The sequence below is a fragment of the Crocuta crocuta genome, unplaced genomic scaffold (genome assembly GCF_008692635.1).
Source record: "Crocuta crocuta isolate KB4526 unplaced genomic scaffold, BGI_CrCroc_1.0 scaffold162, whole genome shotgun sequence".
Classification (NCBI taxonomy): domain Eukaryota; kingdom Metazoa; phylum Chordata; class Mammalia; order Carnivora; family Hyaenidae; genus Crocuta; species Crocuta crocuta.
In genome coordinates, this window is record NW_027529433.1 from 3,958,531 (window position 1) to 3,980,502 (window position 21,972).

The window sequence follows — 21,972 nt, forward strand, 5'->3', positions numbered from 1 at the left end:
ATCACTGGGTCAGTAGTTCTTGCCGCTTACTTCTGAAACCAGGCAGGTATGGAATAATACGTATTACAATATTACTCAATCCACTAACAGACCAAATGGCATACCCTTTCTTAACTCTGTCCCTATGAGGAATAATTATGACAAGCTCCATTTGCCTACATCAAACAGATCTAAAATCCCTAATCACATATTCATCTATAAGCCATATGGCCCTAGTCATGGTAGCAGTCTTCATTCAAACACCATGAAGCTATAGAAGAGCAACAGCTCTAATAATTGACCATGGACTAACACCACCAATACTGTTCTGTCTTGCAAACTCAAACTATGAATGAGTCCACAGTCGAACAATAATCCTAGCACGAGGCCTACAGACTCTCCTCCTCGATGTGGGGCTCGAACTCACCAACTGTGAGATCATGACCTGACCTGAAGTTGGACGCTTAACTCACAGCCATCCAGGTGCCCTAGAATGACAACATTTTAATGAGTTCCAGGTCATCTACTTTACAGAAATAGGATTGAAAGTCTAATTCATATTAAGCGAAGCTGATAAAAATACATGAAAATGCACAACAGAAAAATTTGGATAAAATCTCATAAAAGGAGCCACTGTGTACATGATAGAGGTTGTGAAGTATAGTAGTTATGAACATGGATTCCAGAGCCAGACATGTGGGTTCAAATCCCAGTTCTGTCATTTACTAACTGTGTGACCTCAGGCACGTTAACTTAGATTGAGTTTCCTCATATGTAAATTACTGTGTTAAAAAAATGATCTCATTATTTAATCCCAATAAAGGACAAATGAATGTGGATAGACAGATAGACAGATAGATAGATAGATAGAGCTTGAAAGCAAGAGTGAAGCAACAGCCTGGAACATAATAAGGAGTAGAAGTTTGCTATTATTTTCCAAAGAATGTCCATGATGTATTAAATATTCACAAGTACATCATTTTTAATTTTACTAATTGTCATATATTGATACATGGTTTTGGAAAAAGCAGAGAGATATTGGCATGTGGCAAATAACACAAACATAAGTCAAGAAAATATTACACCATGATGGATTAGAATTGATTTTTAAGAAAGTCTTCTAAAACTATTGATTTATTTTTACTTCTTTTAACAATCAAAAATAAGTATTTCATTGAGCATTTATTATTTTGCCTAGCACAGTGCTAACTACTCCAAGGAAAAATATGAGAAGCACAGCACATTGTCCTTGTCTTAAGTAGTTTATAATCTAGCTATTTGTGATTGTGAAGACACATTAAAAAAAAACCTCTAAATTCTAACACTATCTTTTTCTAAGGACATAACACCTTTAAGTAAAATCATCTTTGAAAGTAATCACATAACCCTGCCATTGCTCAAGACATTTTTTGCTTCTCTTCCTTGGGACTGCCCTTGGAGTCATTATACAAATCATGTAAAAAAAAAGCAGACTCATCGCTATTCCATCTTCTCAGGCACCTAGCTTGGTTGCCTGAATTAATCATAGGTTTGGTGTTCAGTGACTTCTGGTTACTTTAAAATCTCAAATTCACTCTAAAAGACAAGTTTTGCTGTTATTTAAAAAAATTTATTTGTATTTGAAATAAAGAGAACACAAGCAGAGTAGGAACAGAGAGTTGAGAGAGGCAGAAGTGGGCTTTGCACTGACAGCAGAGAGCCTGATGTGGGGTTCAAACTCAAGAACTGTGAGATCATGACCTGAGCCAAAGTCAGAGGCTTAACTGACTGAACCACCCAGGTGGCCCAAGTTTTGCTATTCTTGATGACCTCCCAAAGAATGTACCACAGCATCACTGCACAGTAAGGAAGTGGAGGACCAGGGCCCTTTCCCATCATCTTTGCATCCACTGCAGCATCGGGCTGGGTCTTCATCCCCAGCAGGGGCACAAGATGCACAAGATGCACACGTCGAACTGAACCGAAGGGCCGGCAGCACATTAGCTGTTGAGCATCTGGAGATAGCACGCTGGGCTGGGGGTAAAGGCGAGGAAGCTTTCCAGATGGGGCTGGCTGGGGATTTCCTTCGGTTCTGTTATTTCTGAAACAGCACTACTTCTTAGACATCTGGCTGTGACAGTGAAGGACAGAAAGGTCTGCCTGAAGCTGGCAACAGATTTTCCCAATATTCCCTTCTAGCCCTGTGTTTGAAAAAATAAATAAAAAATGCATACCTGTTTTATAAGTCTAATATATATGTGTCTATGTGAATATAAATAAGTACATATGCATGTTATGTACTTTTACATATGCATATGCATGTTACATACATACATATGCATGTATGTATATTTGTATTTGCCGCATACACATAGGTTTGGTGGATGATCAGGCTAAAGTAGAACTTCAGTTTCAACATACAGGCTGAAAAACCATGTCCATTAATGCTTTTCTCACATTTCTATCAAAAACAATCACTGGGTTTCATACCACCTCTCAGAAAAAGAAAACGTGTTTAACTTGTACATGTGTTGGTGAATTACAATTATTCTGAAATTTCTAGCAGGGTCCTTCTAGCTCTCCTCAACATTTTTATATAATGGCAAATGTATGCAGACAGAGTTTTACAAAAATGTTTATTTATTTTGAAAGAGAGAGAGAGAGCACAAGCAGGACAGAGGCAGGGAGAGAGAGGAAGAGAGAATCCCAAGCAGGCTCCACACTGTCAGTGCAGAGCCTGATGCAGGGCTCTAACCCACAAACCATGAAGTCATGACCAGAGCTGAAATCAAGAGTTGGCTGTTTAATTGACTGAGCCACCCAGGCGCCCCAAAGATGTTTTTAAATGTAAAAACATAGCATAAGCCTTCAAAAGTAACCAGAATCTGAATACAAGTTACTTTGTTAATATTTGTTCTTATTTTTAGACAAAGAAAGAAGAGTACAAAAGTTCCTGGTCACAGACCTTTATAGTAAATATATTTATATAGCTTTTTACACTTTATTATCAAGCAATGAATATATTGACATTTTTTGGATGATGAAAATGTCAGAAATCTGGGATGTCTGCAGGTTTCGGTGTAATCACAAATTTTTGTGAACATCAGTATGTTTCGGAGTTCAAGATGCAAGAAATGTCTGGCTTTGTTCTACAGAAAAATGTTTTATCTTTACTTGGCAATGAGTTTTAAGGATCCCTAGATAATAATTAAAGTAAGCCATAGCTCACTTATTTGAACTATTTTAATCATCACCAAAGTGTGCTCTCATCTTTTAATTTTGTATTACTTTGTTCTAAGTTTGATACCCATAAAAGCAATTTTCTCTGATAAACATACATATCTCCCAGAAGAAATGTTTGGCTAAATGATATCTTGCCTACTTTTACAATCTAAATAAATTTACATTAGGGAAGTTGTTTCGGGTAAAAAATGAAGACTGTTCTAAATCCCACTGAAGGGGTACCTGGGTGGGTTAAGTGGCCAACTCTCGATTTCCACTCAGGTCATGATCTCATGGTTTGTGAGACTGAGTTCTGTATTGGGCTCTGTGCTGACAGTGTGGAGCCTGCTTGGGATTCTCTCTTTCCCTTTCTCTCTTCCCCTCCCCTGCTCATGCAAGCGTGCACACTATCTCTCAAATAAATAAATAAATAAACATTAAAAATTAAATCCCACTGAAATGGATAAAGAAGTTAAAAAAATGGGTTAAATATATAATAGCACTGAAGCAAGACGATGAGACAGCAGAGATTGACTGGTTTCTAAAAGAGGGAAATGGGATGGCATTGCACAGATATAGATGAGAGAGAGTCAGAGATTGAGTGATTCATAACACAACAGTCATTCAAGAGGTCCTCAGAAAAATGTCTTCAATAATAAAGTGCATTGATGAATAGCATAAATTGTAACAATTTATAACAAATAGCATAATTTAGAAGTTGGAAGACCTTCGAGAAAGAAGACCTGTTATTCTTCTTTCAACAATGAAAAGGAAGCTAATTAGAAGTTCCTAGAAAACCAAATGTACCAAGAATGTCACAGTCTAAGTGTGAAACAAATTAAAATATGGCATGCATGTGGACTACAGATGAAATGAAATGTGAGAGAAGAGAATCTTGGAACATTCTCTTACAGGAGAGGCTCAAGTGTCTTAAAGCAGAATTATTTCTTTTTCTCCATAGTTCCATGCTTATGTCTTGGTTCTACAGTGAATGTTTAGAAAATCATTAATGTATCAGGGTATTAGCCGGGAAATTTTATTGGCAGCACCAAGGCATGGCAGACATGAGGTATCACGGTCAGTCTTAAGACAGACACTCTGCAGAAGTTTCTCAAGAGGTGGCCAAGAGCCAGTTACATGGCTCACCTCACTCGACCCTGGAAAATCTAGCTCACAGACCAAAGGGCCAGCTTCTCTGATTGAGAGCAGAGGGTGCCATTAAATTGGGATCAGACTGCACTCTTGGAATTTGTTTGCATGAGGGAAGAATGAAAAGTCTTCTAGTCAGTATTGGCCCCCAAGCGAAAGAGAGCCATCCTGGAGGTGTTCAAACTCCAGAGGTATTTAGAATCACCAGGAAGGACAATGAGCCCCCCGAAACAAGGTGTTATCCAGAGCAACCTGCTGAAAAAGCAGGATCTGAAAGGGAAGTGGCAGTGAGAGAACGGGTCGCCTGTGACATCCCAGGGGACGGCTGTGAGGGATAACAGGGGCATTCAGGAAGACCCGCCAGGCCCAGAAAATGCAGTCTTCCTGTTAGGCTGTCACACAAGGATGAATAGCTGACTCCCCTTTCCATCCTCTCTCTTCTCCCTGAAGAGGTCAGGAACCTTGGTTAGCAGCATGGGAAGGGAGGGTTGGAAGCATAAGAAAGAGAAGGACCAGCCTGGCTTTCCCTAGTTTCCTGCCTATTGAAAGACAGCCAATGGAAAACAGGAGGAGATGTAAGCATCATGTGTTCCAAGTTTTGATTTTTGTACACTTTTAATTACTGAATTAAGACTGTGTTTGCTAAATAAAGTGGTGAAGGGGTTTTCTTTTGCCTAAGACTATCCATTGAAGTCCTGGGGCATGTCCATATTTTTAAATAGGGACAGAGGAAAGAATTCACCCAATGAGCAGGTTTAAAGAGCAGAGAGAGATGAAAATAAAGTGGCACTCTGATTATTACACTACATGAATCTGTTTAATATGACAATTACAATAATAGTGTAAATGTTATTAGATTTACATTTTTTTAAAGTTTATTTATTTTGATAGAGAGAGTGCAAGTGGGGAAGGGGCAGAGACATAGAGAGAGAGAGAGAATCCCAAGTAGGCTCCACACCACCAGTGCAGAGCCTGATGCAGGGCTCAAACTCATGAACCAGAAGATCATAACCTGAGCAACCTCGGACACTTAACCAACTGAGCCACCCAGGCACCCAGCTTTACATTTTTATAATAAACCTATAGTCAAAGCTTGAAAGACTTAATTATAATTATCAAGCAGAACTCAATGATGTAACTGTTATGGTACACCTTAAAGAAGTAAAGAGGTAGATGAGGAAGAGAGAGTAGAGGGGAGCAGAAAGGGTTAATTCTTAAAAAATTTTTTTTTAAATGTTTATTTATTTTTGAGAGAGGGAGAGACAATTCATGAGCCAGGGAGGGACAGAGTGAGGGGGACACAGAATCTGAAGCAGGCTCCAGGCTCTGAGCTGGCAGCACAGAGCCTGATGTGGGGCTGGAACTCCCGAAACATGAGATCATAACCTGAGCCAAAGTTGGATGCTTAACTGACTGAGCCACCTAGGCGCCCCAAGTTAATTCTTATTTTACATAGTGGAATTAAGAGATACTGCTTGATATCAATGGATTAAGAAATAAGTGGTGAAATAGAAAATTCAAACTTAGATAACCAAAATAATAAAAATGTAATACATCAAAATTGGGGAAACTAGAGCAGGGACAAAGGGGAATATTATATGATTTAAATACCTCAGCTTTTGTAGAGGGTTAGTAGTAATTACAGCTTAAAATTGATAAAACCATAAGTAAGGTATAAGATTTCAAAACACAAATGGGCAAACAGGTGATCACCTCTGGGAATGGCACTGGCATCAGGAGGGGCAACTTTTAGTTTTACTTTTAGCACTTTTACAAAATGTTAATTTATTTTTGAGAGACAGTACATGAGCTGGGGAGGAGCAGAGAGAGAGAGGGAGACAGAGGATTCGAAGCAGGCTGCATGCAGGCAGATGTGGGCACAAAGTCAGGAACCTGTGAGATCATAACCTGAGCCGAAGTGAGACGTTCAACTGACTGAGCCACCCAGGGGTCCCTAGTTTTAACTTTATATACTCGTATACTTTTCCAATTTTTACTGCACGCATAGTGTTTCTGACAATAAATAAAATGAGGTTAGAGCAAAATAGCAATGTTAATTAGGAAATTCCTACCTGGCTCTAATCCAGGGTTTGGTGTGCATGTTGAGACTGCTTCCCCAACTGCCATGCTTTTCTGACGCTGGTGGCAAAAATCCCCTTTCTGGGGCCAGCTCCTCTGCAATCGCCCTGATGTGGTAGGGCTCAAATCCACAGCACCCGCCAATGTACCTGACCCCCAGCCTGTAGGCCTCTCTGGCGTATTTCTGAATATCCCATCTGGTTGCAGCTCTGGGCTCCAGTCCTGCAACACAACCATCACAGTATTGCTGTTACTGTCCCTGTATTCAAATCACAGGTGCTCCGAGGGCATTTTTTACAATTAAAAAATGATGAACTTTAGGTTCTGCTCATTTTTAGTTAATGTTGAATGTGTTTGTCTTAAGCAGTCTCTTTTAGTGAGACCGTACCGAAGCTGTTCAATATAGCCCTTTCCACATTATCAGAACAAGAAAATGCGAGGACCTCTCATATGTGCCTGGGCTTACCAAAGGGATATTCTGGGAGATCCACAAACCCTCCTTTGCCACAGTCTGGGGTATGGAACCCTAGGGACTGCACCATCAGGTGCGCCTTCAACCCCGCAGCCTGTAGGCCCTCTTTCATGAGCTTCATTGTCTTCAAGCTGGTGCTGGGCCCAAATCGGCAGTTCACGCCCACAATCGCTGCCCCTATGCAAAGAAATAAAGAACTTAGATATTTTATGTATTCTATTTTTTAATAGTTGGAAATTGCCTTAGAAATTAGCTATCCTTCAGCATTCTCAACAATAGCTAAAACATGGAAAGAGCCTAAGTGTCCATCAACGGNAGCTATCCTTCTCTACCGCACAAGTTTTACAAATAAGCAAACAATTCCAGTTCAGTCTTTCAGCACTGAGCTGCTCTCACAATAAGAAGCAAACTTTGTTAGATTTTATAAATGAAAGCTGAACTGCTTATCACATGATGGGTCCAAATTACCTGCCTTCACCAGTTTAACAGCACATTCTCCAGGTGGTACACCGTGCATGTCTCCGTCTGGGCCGATGCACATGGTAGCTGCCACGGGTTTGCCCAACTCTTTTAAGACTTCCACAGCCCAGATGGCTTCTTCGGCATGCTCAAAATACTAAGAGAAATTTCACCATTTCTATTGATCCAAATGGAAAGCGGATTTTGAAAGGTGGAAAGCAAATGTTGCCGAACAGTTATAAAAATAATCAAATAAATAATATGGGATAAAACTTGCTAGGAACAGGTCTTTACCAAACTAAAGAATACTTTTCTTTCTTTTTTTAAGTTTATTTATTTACGTTGAGAGAGACAGCTCAAGCGATGGGGGAGAAACAGAGAGAGAGAGATTGAGAGAGAGAGAATAGTAAGCAGACTGAGCCCAACATGGAGCCCAACGCCTCACTCGATCTCACGACCCTGGGATCATGACCTGAGCCGAAATCAAGAGTCAGACGCTCAACCAAAGTGAGCCACCCAGGCACCCCTAAAGAATGCTTTCCTAAAATACATATTTTAATTCCTTTAACAATAATATGTAGATTTTCATTCAGAGATCATTGATTCAGCAAGATGATGACTGTTACAAAAAAAAAAAACAAAAGCAAAAACCACAAAGGTTTTTAAAGTCATTAAGTATTTAAATTCATAATTTTGAAGGAATGAAAGTTTTACTAATAAATTATAGATTCCTCTTTTATGGAACTAGGGTAATTGCTGAAAAAATTATGAATAGTTTATTATGCTTTATACTTCAAAGTGATTTTACATTCACTTCTAGTTAGATGTTCATAAGTGCTCCAGGAAGTAGGGAGAAATATGATGGTTTCTGCCTGGCGAGAACGCTGAGGCACAGAGCAGAGAGGAATAGCTACCGAGTTTCTTTGCCGAGGGTGGACAAGACACTTGTGTGGTAAACCCAGGCCATTTGCAGGGGTACTTCCCAGGAACCTCCGTAAGGGCCACCAGTGAAAAGCTGACCTTAAGTAAGTGAAGAAAAGCCAGCAAAAATCTCCCTGTCTTCTTCCTCCTTGACTTAGATTCTGCGGAAGCAGCATGTGAGGAATGTCAGAGGAGTCCACAGAGATGTTCTTGCAAAACCAACTTGTGTTCTCACCCATCTGGAGAACCTGTCAGGTGGGGCTGGTGCCCATCTCTGCAGATGATTGTTGCCAGGTGTGTCTGTCAGGCTTGGTGAGCCCTGAGCCTTGGGAAGGTTGACCATGTAAGGTCTTCAATGGGTTCAGAGAGTGGTTAGGGAAATAGCCGTTGGGAGGCTATTGTCCTTGTAGAGGGTAGAGATTTGGGTTGAGAGCTTGACTTCATGTGGTAGCAAAGGTGGGAAATGGGGAAGGAGGGCTTTTTTTTTTTTTTAATGTTCATTTAATTTTGAGAGAGAGAGAGCAAGAGAGAGAGCAAGCCAGGCAGGGGCAAAGAGAGGGGTACAGAGGATCCAAAGCAGGCTCTGTGCTGACAGCATTGAGCTCGACATGGAGCTCAAACTCATGAACTCTGAGATCATGACCTAAGCCGAAGTCACATGCTCAACTGGTTGAGTCACGCAGGTGCCCTGGGAATGAGGGCTTTTTAATTTTTGGAAGTGGAAGGAAATAAATGTTCTGGGCCTTCATGTCCAATCAATGACCAATTCCTAACTGATTCTTTCTTCAAAATATCACTCACATATTATTGCTTGAGGGAAAGCAGAGGAATGGGAGTACGCAAAACATGAACAGAGGAGGGCAAGGAAACTACTTGGTACTGAGTATTATTAGTGGGGCCTGCATGACTCTGAGCACCCATCTACCTCCTAAGCTTTGCTCTCTCACAGCCTCTAGCCCATGCACACAGCTCCTTCCAGCTCTGTCCCTCCAGAAGGAGAGGCTGTTCCCTGAATCACAGCCCCCTTCTTACTCAACATTACATGGTCCCCTGTGAGTCAGCTGCTATAACCATCCAAAAGAAAACCAAGGCTACAGTTAGGCCTGTCCTGTGTCTGCCCTTTGGCTTCACACAGAACCTAGCGTACAATCGAGAGGCTGTTTGCCTTGACTACAGAGCATTTAAACAAACCTTTGACCCTGTACCTGAGGAAATGAGGACACAACGCAATCCAATACCCTCCCCGAAAACCAAGCCGAAGACTCTGCAGTTGTATTTGTCAGAATAGAGCCAATCCTTTCCCCTGAAACACTAGCCTTACCTCTGCAATCAAGAAGTCCACATTTTTCCTGGCAAAAACATCTAGCTGGAGTTGAAACTGTTTTTTAACTCTAGCTTCATCCTTGTGGTGTTTGTACATGGATGTCTGGCAGATCCCCCCTGCCACCAAAGCATCACCTTTGCCAGCCACTTCCCTGGCGAGGTCACAGGCAGCAGCGTTCACATCTTCCCACTGAGGTTGGAGAGCAAGGGTTTGGATGTGAGCCCAGCATTTTAGAGATAAAATAGCATAAATAACAAAGAGGGCAGTGAGCAAGCAACATGAGTTCAAGGCATGGTTAAACTGCAATTCGAGAAGACCAGCAGAGTTGGGTACCTTCTCCTCTACTACCTGTGAGCTTATAGTTCCATGATTGTACTTGCCACACTGGATTTTTGTAAATGTTTGTTAGTTTGCCTCCCTCACTTGACTGTGAACCACTTAAGTATAGGGTATGAGGCAGATGAATTGATAAAAAGATGTGCTATGTATGTACACAATGGAGTATTATTTGGCAATCAAAAAGAATGAAATCTTCCATTTATAACTACATGGATGGAACTAGAGGGTATTACGCTAAGTGAAAATAGTCAGAGAAAGACAAATATCATATGACTTCACTCATATGAGGACTTTATGATACAAAACAGATGAACATATAAAGGAAGGGAAGCAAAGATAATATAAAAACAGGGAGGGCGACAAAACATAAGAGACTCTTAAATACAGAGAACAGAGAGTTGCTGGAGAGGTTATAGAAGGGGGGATGGGCTAAATGGGTAAGGGGCATTAAGAAATCTACTCCTGAAATCATCGTTGCACTAAATGCTAACTTGGTTGTAAAGTTTAAAAAAAAAAAAGGAATAGGCTCTGTGGCTTTCTTTCATCTTTGTTTCAAGCATAGAGATTGGACTATTACTCAATAAATGTTGGTTAGTTGAATGAATAAATGGGCATGAACATTTGCAAGTATTAATACTTTACATGTACAGAATATCTCACAGTACTTCCACATTCTTCTACCTATCTACATTTCTCAACAACCCTATGCATTTAAGCATAAATTATCTCTACATGCAGAGAGAAAACCAATGCTCCATGCAGTCAAGTGTCTTGCACCAAGTCACACACCCAACACATTACAAAGTTGGGTATCAAACCCAATTCTTCTCATTCCTAGGCCAGTGCCGTGTTCTTAAGGATGACTGTCTCCAGATGGACAAGTCAGAAGAGAAGAGAGTGAAATAAGGTGAAAAGGGCATCTATAAAGTCTTTTTTCTCTACAAAAAAAAATGCACAGAAGGATGACCATGTCCTTCCAATGGCCTATTCTTTCCCAGCCCTACCCTCCACACCAGCCCCAGCTAAAATGGCAGAAAAAAAGCTCATTTATTTAGTATATATTCATTTACAGAATAATCAATTCTTTAATAGACGTTTTGTGTGGAGTTTGTAACATAGTAACACATCAGGTCAATTCCATAGTTTCCCATCAAGAGGTTATTTTTATTACAGATGATCCCTGACACTTCCCCCTCCTCCCCCCATCATGCCTGCTCCCACCAAAATTACCTTGCTCTTCATATTGTCCTCACTGGCAAAAAAGGTGAAAGTCTGCATGACATTTGATCCCGCTCTCAAGAATTCCATGTGAAGTTGACGAACTACAAGGTAGTTTTTTGAATTAAAATTAAAAAGATAAAAATCATAGGAGCTATCGTTTACGGCAAAAGCAGCATACTCACATCTCTTTTAACCAGACACATTTTAAACCTAGTACTTATAAAAAATTGCAGATTACAGTCAGTAGAATTCAAGGACAGGACAAGGCGGAATCAATAGCAAATTGGGGCTCTTTGGAGTAGCCTCATATTGTCCTGGCGATGGGCCTCAACAGCCTGGTGCAGCCACAGGCAGAGATTAAGGCCTGGTTGGCCAACTGCCCCTTGGTCTTTTCATCTAGAGAGGGTTTATTCATTTCCTTGTGTTGTGAGGGATGTGGCTGGTCTACTTACAGTCAGCACTGGGAGACCTCAAAAAAGAATGAGGAAATTCTCATATTGGACAGAGTATATGTGGGTCGTGCCCCCATCAAACCGATTCAACAGCAGGTGGCTGCTAAGGTGCCCGCAGGGAGCTTCCGTTGGCCTGTCACAACACCCTTCCCTTCTTTCTCCTCATCCTTGCTGTTTCAACACTTTCTGGTTTAGCACAAAAATCTTCTAAAATGAAAAACAGGCGTGCCTGGATAGCTCATTTGTTTGTGTTTGACTCTTGATTTTGGCTCAGGTCGTGATTCCAGGGTCATGAGATCGAGCCCCTCGTCAGGTTCCACACTGACAGCATGAAGCCCCCTTGAGATTCTCTTACTCCCTCTCTCTTTGCCCCTCCTCTGCTCGAATACGCACATATGCTTCCACCATGTGCACTCTCTTTCTCAAAATAAATAAACTTAAAAAAAATTAAAGTGAAGAACAAGCTTTCCTTGGGCCAGAGGAAAACTTCATGATAAGCACCAGAGAAATAAAACCTGGTCCTACCACATAAGTCTGGGTGTTTGATGAAACAATGCAAATACCATCAGGGACTTACAACATGTGGGGCTCTTCATACTGGCTAACTCATGAGTTCTCACAACTAGCCCATCTCACACCCTCATGTGGCATGGATCAAGACACGGATCCTTGGGGAAGTCAAGTGACTCATCCGAGGTCACACGGCTGGTCGGTGGAAGAACCAAGACAGGATCCCAGGCTTCTCGGATACACCACGCATATATGCACAAAGTCAGAGCAAATCGAACCGTCCATTCCCAGCTTGTATCCATTTCATTCTTTCACTTTATTTTCCACTTTAATTTAGGACATTGCTCTCAAAACAGAGTAAAAATAGAATGAAAGCTCCAATTTGATGTTACTCACCAATCCCATCCCAGTTTCTACCTCCAACTCTTATTGCTTTTTGTCTAGCTAAGGGGATGAGGTGAAACTGTGTTTCTTTCTTCACACCCCTCTCCCCCCAACAAACCCCAAATGTCTACTGTCTATGCTCTGTTAATCTGGTGGTTACCATTAGTCATATTTACCAAACACACTGTTCTAGTATAAGATGCAAATTAGCCAGAAGGATTAATGTGAAGCCATAACACATTAGGCTAAGGAAACTCTTGAGTATCCCCAAGGTGAATAGTCATGGAATGAATATTAAGGTGTATAATTTAACACCTCCTGTATATGAAGATGTGAGTGTGCATGAGTTGGGTGGGGTGGGGGGTAGAGGACATTTTCTTCTATGTGCTTTAGCTCATGTACTGTCACTGTCTCTATCTTGGCAACTCTGGCAAGGGGAACAGTCCTTAGAAAACACTGAGAATTATTCCCTTGTCTTCTCTCAGTCAGAGTTAAGCAAACTGTCACTCAGATGAACACTCTTGGGCTGCCATCACTGACCTGCATCTGGATGTTCCACCACGGCTTCTGGAGTCCAGAGCCCAGCCTTCACGTAGCCTCTCTTCTCCAGAGTTATGAGAAAGCTGCCGTCTCCAACCACAACCTTCCCACTCTCCAGACGTTCCAAAATACCCTGAAGGAAAGAAAGAAAAATCACCCAAGATGCTTCTTTTTATTTTTTTTCCTTAAAGCAGTTCCCAATTTTAGGAAAGATGGTCCTGTGTTTTTATAGATCCAGTTCTGCTAAAATCCTCAATGTCTAACAATATTCCAGAAAGATTGAGTATACTATATTTCTTGGACATTCCAGGTACGTGTGTTGTGCAAAGTGCTGTGACTGTTTTTTCTCAAATAACATCTAATCAGAGTCAAATTCTAGTAAAAGGGCTGAATCTGCGATATTTTGGTTTTTCAATGTGTTTGTGGCAGACATGGATAGTTGCCTAATTATTATGTGTTTTCTCGTCTCTTCTTTGTTAATGTATATCATTTGGGGAGACAATGTCCCCAACTTAAAAAAAATTCTTGGGCAGGGGGCAGGCCATGCCTGGGTGGATCAGTCGGTTAAGGATTGGACTTTAGCTCAGATCGTGATCTTGCAGTTCAAGGGTTCAAGCCCCACATTGGGCTCTGTGCTGACAGCTTAGAGCCTGGAGCCTGCTTTGGATTCTGTGTCTCCCTTTTTCTCTGCCCCGTCCTGCTCCTTCTATCTATCAAACATAAACCAACATTGGAAGAAAATTTATAAAAAAAATTCTCAAGATGCTCAGTCAGTTAGGCCATTCGACTCTTGGTTCCTGCTCAGGTCATGATCTCACAGTTTTTGGGATTGATCCCTGCCTTGGGCTCTGCAGTGACAGCATGGAACCTGCTTGGGATTCTCTTTCGTCCTCTGTCTCTGGATCACACTCTGTCTTGCTCTCTCTCAAAATAAATAAACTTAAAAAAATTCTCGGGCTCCCTTGGCACTGTGGGAGGGGGGCATATGACATAGAGCTGGCCAATGAGACATGTGTGGAAGCCAGTTAAAGATTTCTGGCAAAGTTTTACTTTCCTGATATAGATGGGCCCTCTCTTCCATCATGGCATTTTTTTTCTCCTTCCTGATTGGAATGTCAACATAAGCCATGGAGGTAAAATTGTCATCTTGCAGCCATGCCATCTAAAGTCACACACTAAGCCCAGTGGAGCCAACTAAGAGCAGCTGTAACTCACCGTTGCGGTGTTTTAATGACATCTTTAAGTAGCTGCAGCAGCCACAGATGGTTAGATCTCATGTTAGGTGACAAAACTAGCCTCATTGTCTGTGGAAACCACAGAAACATAATCCTAAGGGACACAAAGTTCACAACTGTGCCCTGCATTTTCCAGCATGTTCATATACATGTTTTCATTTTGTACTCCCGACAACTGTCTGAGCTACGCAGGGCAGATGGTTTTTATTCCCATTTTATAAATGAGGAAACTGAGGTTCAGAGAGACTTAGTGACTTGTCCAAGATCACAGAGCTAAGAAAGATCACAAAATTAAAGCGGACTTAGATCTTCTAAATTCCTGATCTAGTCTCTTTCTTATCCCACCTTTCTGTGTGGCCCACCCACACTTGAATAAAAGGCTGTATCCAGAGCAGTTCTCCAAGAGCTTACAGTTTCCATTATCTAACAGGTGCCTCCCCCAAACACTTGCATGTCTCACCCTCTCACTTCCTTCAGGGTTTCAGTCAAGGGTCATCTTCTCAGGGAGGCGTTCCCTGAGCATCCTATAGGAAAACTGCAAACACCCCCATGGTGGCCCCTATTCTGCTTGTGGAGACTGGATTAGTCGAAGATACAACCTTTTATTGAAAATGCAAGGCCATTTCATTTCAGCCCTGTCTACAGCTGGACACACAGCAGTGCATGAGTGGGAGAGAAAGCCTCCAGTTGCCCCTTCTAACCAGTCATATCTGCAGTCCAGGAAGACACATTAGAAAGAGTTGCACTGGAGGCCACCATATCTGGAGCATCTGCACTTTCCTGTGGAGGGAAGTGGAATGGAATACAAGCAGTGTTAGGTATGCTAACCATAAACACTGCTTTGATCAAGAGGGCTCCTGACTCTGGTTATTCTTCCATGTTTTATATCTAAAGATAAATTTTAGCTGAATGTGGAAGAAATGTTAATATTTATTGTGCCTCTCACCTATTTCTCTATTCCTTCCATAACATGCAATTTGCTCTTTTAATTTTGTACTTTTGAAACACAAAAAAAGGACTTTAGCTTTACACTTTCATGAGAACTTTTCACATGCCGGGCACAGTTCCATGGGAGAGGGATAAGCATTGGACTAAGACAGGGTCCCTGCCCTCAAGCAACTCAAAGTCTGCCCACCGGAGGAAGGCTAGTGGGTCAACGAGTCATTGCAACACATGTAACAAGTAAATGCTGCAGAGGACTACAGAAGAGAAAATCAGAGGTATAGTCATCTGTATAAAATCTCATCTTGAAAATCTAACACTTCCGTTATAAGTTAACTATGTTGAGAATCAAATTTAATAGTACACACCAAACAATTCTAGAGGGGGAAAACATGGGCATACAATTTAGGTGTTATAGGTTAGTACCTCACCTGCCACATCCAACCTGTCTCAGGGTTGCACCAAGTGTATCTATTTAACACTTTTTATATACGCCCCCCACCCCATCCTTACTGCCCCTGGATTATTGAAATGGCCTCCAATTCACCCCAGCCCACTCTGCTGTATCTCCCACTGCTGCAGAGCAAAGCCTTGCTTATCCGACTCTTATGATTACTTCCTCCTTTGTGTTCTGCCTCAGGTCAAACACCCTCCATTCCTGCATCTGTCACCTGTAACCACAGTATGTGGTTACTTACCTGTCCCCTCTATTTGGCTTTAAAATGCTTGAGGCTCAGGTGACAAATCTCATTTGTCTGTATCCCTACCACCTCATACAGCGCCTGACAAAGAGTAGACCCTTAATAAACCATGCCACGATTCAGCAGACAGCTAAGACTTTTGAAAATGTCACTTGTGATATATATGCTACAAGTTTGGTCCTGAGGAGAGAGGAAAAAAAAATGACTCTTTAACAGAAAATAAGCTAGCCAGAGTTTTAAGAAAATTATAGTGCCTATTTTGATTATAATCTTCATGATAACAAGTTGAGGCATTTTGATCCATTACCTAGATGTTTGTCCAAAATTTTAAATTTTTGCCAGTTTTCTTAAAAGCTATTAGCAAAATAACTACATTATCAAGACCTGAATTCAGAGCACCCTTTGGCCTCTCCTTCACTGCTCTCTCCACCACCCTAATTAATTACTACACCAGGATGATCTTAAGACAGCTCCAGAATGACAGGGGCTGTGTAAAATAAAGAGCACTGTAAATTAATTTGCAGTACATTTATATTTTCATTCCATCCTCCCTTTCAGTTTGGCAGTGAATCTGCCTTGGAACTCGTAGTGAGCTCTGAGAGGCATTTATGCTTCCTCCTGTTGCAGATATCAGTATATACCTCTGGATTTAAGATCTGGCTTCAGGGCACCTCTGATCAGACAGAGGAGTAGACCAACTTCACCCTCTGGCCAGAGGCTGCCTGAGGTTGCAACCAGGACTGCTCTTGCAGATTAATGAAGCTGGGAAGTGTCCCCTATGGCAATTAAATGAATTCTTAAAATGCACCTGTTGGCTGACAGGAGAGGTGAGATTAGCTGCTTCCCACTAACATTTTAACTCCAAGGTACACATTAACATGGGTTATCATACGATAACCTTGGCGTTTCAAGAGCAGAGGCTGGGAAGAAATTGAACAGGGACAGCATATTTTAAAAAACCTTTTAAAGAATGAGCCAAAGATAACACAGTAATACAGAAAGTTTAGAGAAAGAAATTGACACAATGTCCTTTATCTTTTATTAAGCTCATTTTCTTCAATGCCCATATTTTACTTTTATAAAACATATCCAAAGATTTTTTTTGGTTAAAATTGTTAGATCCATATTCCACATCTTATGCAACTATTGCCATTATTATTTCTTTCTTGCACTGCATACGGAAATATTTTTACATAGTTGGGGTCAGTCTGTACACTATAACTCCTTTCGTAACTTACTATTGTCACAGTAGTTTGCTTGTTCTCATACTTAGCTTCTTAATTGGCTGCCTAATAACTTATTAGGTGGATGCACCTTTACTTAAGGAGCCACCATCGGTGGGCATCTTAGTTGTTCCGAACTTTTTAGCAGAAATAGATCAGTGGTGCACACTTTCATGCCTATATAGCTTCTCCCTTCCCCACTGTGAATTTCCAGGCACAGCTGGCTTGCTTTGAGGGATTCTGGAGATGTCCTGCGACCAAGTTCATACCTTTCCTAATTTTGTTTTGTCACCCCTTCTCCTAACCAAGTACTCACCTAGCATAGAAAAGATGGGGGTACAAAGCTGACACTTGATGGGGCGCCTGGGTGGCTTAGTCGGTTAAGCGTCTGACTTTCGCTTAGGTCATGATCTCGCGGTTCGTGGGTTCGAGCCCCGCGTCGGGCTCTGTGCTGCCAAATCGGAGCCTGGAGCCTGTTTCAGTCTGTGACTCCCTCTCTCTCTGACCCTCCCCTGCTCACACTGTCTCCCTCTCTCTCTCCTAGAAATAAAAAAAAAAAAAAAAAAGCTGACANAAAAAAATAAAGAAAAAAAAAAGCTGACACTTGGTGAGCAGACAGGAAACAAGGCCTAGAGAACGAGCCAGAAAGATGGGCCCTACTGCTGAGAGGAGGCAGAGAGCCGCCCCCACCCCACCAACCTACGGACTCTCCTACCAGCCCCCACTCCGCGGCTGGGGTCTGGAATCATCTTGCACCCTGGTTTCAGGCCAGCACATTAGTTGCAGGGCCAGGCTCCCACCCTTCCCAAAACATGTGGGAACCAAGCTCTGGGGCCATTGAGCCAAAGACCCGATGGTGCAGATAGGCTAGGGTAGAAAATGTGAGAGCGGCCCCTGAGTCCGGAGCTAGACTTCAAATCCCGGCTCCACCCTGGATTAGGTGGGTGACCTTGAGCTAGTGGCCTGACTCTCTGGGCCACAGTTTCCTCACCGGGAAAATGGGAATTATTGTGAAAACGAGATAATGTGCATAAAGCAGTCTGCGCAGTGTGGGGCACCGAGTCAGGGCTCAATAAATATTACCCCGAGATTGTTAGCTAACCCTCAGTACAAGGCGGTATTGTCACCCCTGGCAAGCGGCGAACGCGTAAACCGAGGCACAGAGCTCTCCAAGTGCCCGGCCAGGGCCGCAGAGCTCAGCCAAGGGCTGAAGTGGGATCTGAACTCTAGGCGCCGGGGGGAGCCCCGCGGCCAGGAGCGCTGAGTCCCTAGCGGGCTCCCGGAAACTCACCGTTTTGGCCCCGGGGCCTCCGGCAGGTGCCATCGCGCCGCGTCTGTGTGGGCGCCCCGTCCGANTGAGGCCGGCTGCCGGGTCAGGGACGCGTCGGCCTCTGAGAAATGGGCATTCGGATTTCTTCTAGATTTACGTGCTTTCTTTTACACGCGCTCGTGTACAAAGTGAAACAGTATCAGAGGTTTCCCAGTGGAAGGTCACTCCTACCCCCTTCTCTTTCCCAGTCAGCTGTTACCAGTGTCTTCTGTATTCTTCCAGAGACTGTCTATGTGTAAGCAAACACAGGTGTGTATGTGTTCCTCTCTGCCTTACTTACACCTTGCTTTTTACGTGACGTGGAGAAGCCCACGATCCAGCTAGGAAGAAAGTCACGCGAATAAATCTATTAAACCACTGAGCAGTAGCTGTAAAATTAGAGAAGTCTGTACGTGGTGAGGAAGTGAAACGAAGAAGAACATTTTACTCCATCTGGCTCTCCTTAGCCTGGAAAGCATTGGATGGAGGAGATGATCCAAGATTTATAGGAGCTAAACTTCATAATTACGGTTTTTCGTTGGAATAGAATGATTATAAGTGTGTTCTTCAAGTAGACTGAAAACAATTATTCTTTAACTCCTTTAGGAAAAAAATAGAAGTTCAATTCTTCAGCTGTATTAGTTAACTACAATGGACCAGAATTATATGGAATAGGATTCAAACGCCTCCTCTCCCCTCCCTTAACCAGGTTGCTTCAATCAGGGTTTCGATGTCCAATGTTTAAATAAGCACTATGCAACCCTCACAGGCACTGTTAAGTTTCTAGAGACACAGAGGGGGCGCCTGGGTGGCTCAGTCGTTTAAATGTCCGGCTTCGGCTTGGTCATGATCTCCCGGTTTGTGGGTTCAGGTCCGGCCCTGTGCTGACAGCTAGCTCAGAGCCTGGAGCCTGTTTCAAATTCTGTGTCTCCCTCTCTCTCTGACCCTCCCCTGCTTGCGCTGTCTCACTCTCTCTCAGAAATAAATAAAAACATTAAAAAAAAAAAAAAGATACTGGAGACACGAGAAGATGTACATTAGCCAGAAAATCTATAGCTACCATAACCTCGTAAACTACCATTTATAAAAATTGTCTTCCAGAGAGGAAACCCTCCCCTCATCTGCAGAAACAAGATGGAAAGACAGAGCAGAAACCGTGATCATTGGAGGTGGCTGCGTTGGTGTGAGTCTGGCTTATCACCTGGCCAAAGCAGGGATGAGAGATGTGGTCCTCCTGGAAAAATCAGAGCTCACTGCTGGATCTACCTGGCACGCAGTAAGGAAAGCCCCTTCAAACTGTCACGTGCACTGAGCTGTGTGCACCAGTGCAATTGACATTCTTCTCATTACAGCTCCCCACTTTGAGGTCTTTAGAGTGAGTCTCCCTTTAACAGTATTGGAAAGTGCAGTTGCAGTTTAGTGAGCAAAATTTATAATATTTGCATCTTGAACATATAGCTTCTGGATTCAGTCCTGGCTCTGCCATTTCCTACCCATATGACTTTTAGCCGGTTACCTCAGTTTCCATTTCCTGATGTGCAGAAAGGAAATATTCACAGTACCTAGCTCATAGGGTCGTGGTGAAGATGGAGTTAATATGTGTGAAGGTATTAAACACATGGTAAATGTTTAACAAATGTTAGCTTTTTTTTTTAATGTTTTATTTATTTCTAGGAGAGAGAGAGAGAGAGAGACAGCGTGAGCAGGGGAGGGTCAGAGAGAGAGGGAGCCACAGACTCTGAAACAGGCTCCAGGCTCTGAGCTGACAGTCAGCACAGAGCCCGACGCGGGGCTCGAACCCACGAACCGCGAGATCATGACCTAAGCGAAAGTTGGACGCTTAACCGACTTAGCCACCCAGGTACCCCTAACAAATGTTAGCTTTTGTGTGGAAGGATATAGCTGGATGATTGCAAGTATAGCCAGAGACCTTCACCTACATTCCCCTCACCTGGGTTTCGTGGTCTTTTAATTTTTATATATGATTTTAATTCTGCACCATGAGACAACAGCTTGGCTTCATGAGGCTGAGAGCTGTGAGGGCTGAGAACATGTGATGTTGCTTTTCTGTGGTAGTAAATAAACATGCAGCCTCTTCACTTGGACACATTTAATAATACAAATAATTGTCCCAGCACTACACAATAATTGGGCTGAAATGGAAAGTTGCTCAGGTAAGTGAAGTGATTGACACTGCTCTCATACCCGTCTGCCATACCAGTTATTTCTGAAGTCAGCTACGGAAGGAGAGGAAGTTTTTGTGACTGTCAGTACATATTCCTTTTGGAGAAAGAGTTGGGCAGTGTTAGCCGCTGCTCATCATCCCTTTCTGACATTAGTTTTCCTCTGCTGAGTCAGGAGGGAACCCTGCTTTTCAGGGACTTTTGAATCTAGAACCCGTTCAAGGTTTGGGGGTATCAAGCACTGAAAGGGCTGCCTGTGTCCTGTTGAGATCAGGGGCCAGTGCAGCCCAGACTTAAGCCCACCTGGCCGCTGGGTCCTGGTGGTCTCAGAGTCAGACCACACTCACTGGTTGGATGGAGGCTCCTAGGAAAGTCATACCAAGCCCACCTCCTCTTCCCTGTCTCCTTTCTCTCCAGTCCCCTCATTTCTGGGTCTGAGAGGGAGGTCCAGGCACCTGTTCTTCCCTGGGTGTAATTTCAGAGCCTTTACAGGCATACCATCTCTTGTTTCACTGTTTGTCTCTCAGCTCGCTTCCTCCTATCTGGAGAGAGGGTCTGGGAAGCCACCAACACTCCTGGCCCTTCTCCCCTCCCTGAACTAGACTTTCTATGCAGCCTTCATGTTATCAAGCAAAAGGAAGCCTGCATTTCTCCCATATCTCTCCTGGCACTTCTCCTTCATGGACACTCACTCAACCTTTCAGCAAATATTCACCGAGAGCTTATATTGTGTCAGGTCAGCCCTGGTCTGAGAGGTGGGGCCACAACAGTGAATGTAGCTAAGTCCCCTCCCTCATGGAGCCACGTTCTGGTGTGGTAAACAGAAAACACACAAACAATGCCTGAGAGTAATCAGTGCCTCAAAGAAGAGTAAAGTGGGATAGAGGGATGAAGAATGGTGGGGTGGAGAAGGCAGGAGGCTACTTTGAGGAGGTGACATCTCAGCGGAGTCCAGAAAGAACTGAACAAGGTGCTGGTGAGGCCATCCAGGTAAGAGCATGTAGGCAGAGGGACATTGAGGCAAGGGAAATATCCTGAAAGGGAGGCTTATACCCTTTTAATACTTCTGGATTGTTAAACAGGGCAGACACTAATGTTTTAATTACTTATTTGCTCATTTAGATTGGATTGATTTGATGTGACCTACATTTTAGAATAGATTACTGGACTCCCTATCTTATCACCTCTCAGACATTCTATGAATGAAAAAACAAAAACCAACATACTCTTAACCTAAGATTTTTTGAGAAAAGTGGGCAAAGATTTTAAGATGATAGCTTCTGGTTCAATGTTAACAGTGCCAAATAATTCTTCCGTAACCAGAGAGATGCCAGAGTGAATGGAGAAGG

The 21,972-nt window shown here is 42.7% G+C and overlaps 2 protein-coding genes across 2 annotated transcripts in view; one reads left to right on the forward strand and one right to left on the reverse strand.

Moving 5' to 3' along the window:
- DMGDH (dimethylglycine dehydrogenase) overlaps window positions 1-21,972 on the forward strand; it is an 87,014-nt gene that overhangs the window by 9,348 nt on the left and 55,694 nt on the right. The window contains exon 3 of the mRNA XM_077759838.1: window positions 19,542-19,716. Within this exon, the coding sequence (XP_077615964.1) occupies window positions 19,542-19,716 (175 nt within the window). The remainder of the gene's footprint in view (window positions 1-19,541; window positions 19,717-21,972) is intronic.
- BHMT2 (betaine--homocysteine S-methyltransferase 2) lies at window positions 1,078-18,467 on the reverse strand. Its single transcript, XM_077759894.1, has 8 exons — window positions 18,423-18,467; window positions 13,031-13,163; window positions 11,154-11,245; window positions 9,582-9,773; window positions 7,349-7,496; window positions 6,875-7,057; window positions 6,402-6,630; window positions 1,078-2,159 (listed from the first exon to the last, which is right to left on the reverse strand). Exons 1-8 carry the CDS (start codon window positions 18,453-18,455, stop codon window positions 2,078-2,080), a joined length of 1,092 nt encoding a protein of 363 aa, XP_077616020.1. The 5' UTR covers window positions 18,456-18,467; the 3' UTR covers window positions 1,078-2,077.

What these genes read in the sequence shown, in the direction of transcription:
- BHMT2 (XM_077759894.1), bottom strand. Translation starts at nt 18,455, where the DNA reads ATGGCACCTGCCGGAGGCCCCGGGGCCAAAACG. An exon ending in AGGACAATATGAAGAGCAAG is followed by an intron (nt 9,774 to 11,153) that starts GTAATTTTGGTG and finishes CTCCAACCTCAG; the next exon opens with TGGGAAGATGTGAACGCTGC. An exon ending in TGGACTTCTTGATTGCAGAG is followed by an intron (nt 7,497 to 9,581) that starts GTAAGGCTAGTG and finishes AATTTCTCTTAG; the next exon opens with TATTTTGAGCATGCCGAAGA.